The sequence below is a fragment of the Pterocles gutturalis genome, unplaced genomic scaffold, assembly GCF_000699245.1.
Source record: "Pterocles gutturalis isolate BGI_N339 unplaced genomic scaffold, ASM69924v1 scaffold26572, whole genome shotgun sequence".
Taxonomy (NCBI): domain Eukaryota; kingdom Metazoa; phylum Chordata; class Aves; order Pterocliformes; family Pteroclidae; genus Pterocles; species Pterocles gutturalis.
This window is the reverse complement of record NW_010116190.1, coordinates 1-658: the sequence shown is the minus strand read 5'-3', so window position 1 is coordinate 658 and position 658 is coordinate 1. Positions and strand designations below refer to the sequence as shown.

Below are 658 nucleotides of genomic sequence, written 5' to 3'. Positions count from 1 at the left end.
AGAACAGCCCCAACCAGCTGCGTGACGAAGACGAGGGTCACGAGGATGAAGAACTGGAAGGCAATGGGATGAAGGAGTCAGAGACCAGCCCGACCCCAGGGGCAGCTTGCTCTGGGTCTTCCTCCCCTCCTCTGCAGCCAGCCCTGCCCGTGCCCTGTCCCCCTGAGAGCAGGGGGACACAGAGGACGGTGCATAGCTCCTGGGGACAGATGCCACATTTCTGAGCACCGCGGCTGCAAGGCAGAGGGTTAAAAACAAGCACCAGCTGCCAGGGTCTGGGGACGCCAAAGAAATGGGGGTGTTAGTGCTCAGAAAGGGGTTTCTAACCCTCACCGTTGGGGGGAAAAGCTCGGAAATGCCGCATGGGACAAAGCAGCAGCTTCAGAGAGAAGTGATCCCCCCACTTGGTGACTTTATAAAATCCTCTGGGCTATAAATTCAAAGACTCCCAACGTGGGGACTGGATCAGGATGTGCGCTGATGGGGCCAGGATGGGGAACACGGGGCTGCTGGCTCCTCTGGGGACACCCAGCGTCCCCCAGCACCTTCCATCCCCCGGCTTGACACATCCTGCAAGCTCCTGCACCCCACAGCCTCTGCCCACCTGGCCCCCCACACCCCATGGGGGCTGCTTCCCACCCGCCTCCCCTCACTCACC

At 60.9% G+C, this 658-nt stretch overlaps 1 protein-coding gene across 1 annotated transcript in view; it reads right to left on the bottom strand.

Annotated features, from left to right (window-relative positions):
* Positions 1-53, bottom strand: part of LOC104463216 (tetraspanin-18-like) — a gene marked incomplete at its 5' end in the record, with an annotated part of 1,643 nt that extends 1,590 nt beyond the window's left edge. Inside the window, one exon of the mRNA XM_010075447.1 lies at positions 15-53. Coding sequence (XP_010073749.1) covers positions 15-53 — 39 coding nt within the window. The remainder of the gene's footprint in view (positions 1-14) is intronic.
* Between the last annotated feature and the right edge of the window lie 605 nt (positions 54-658).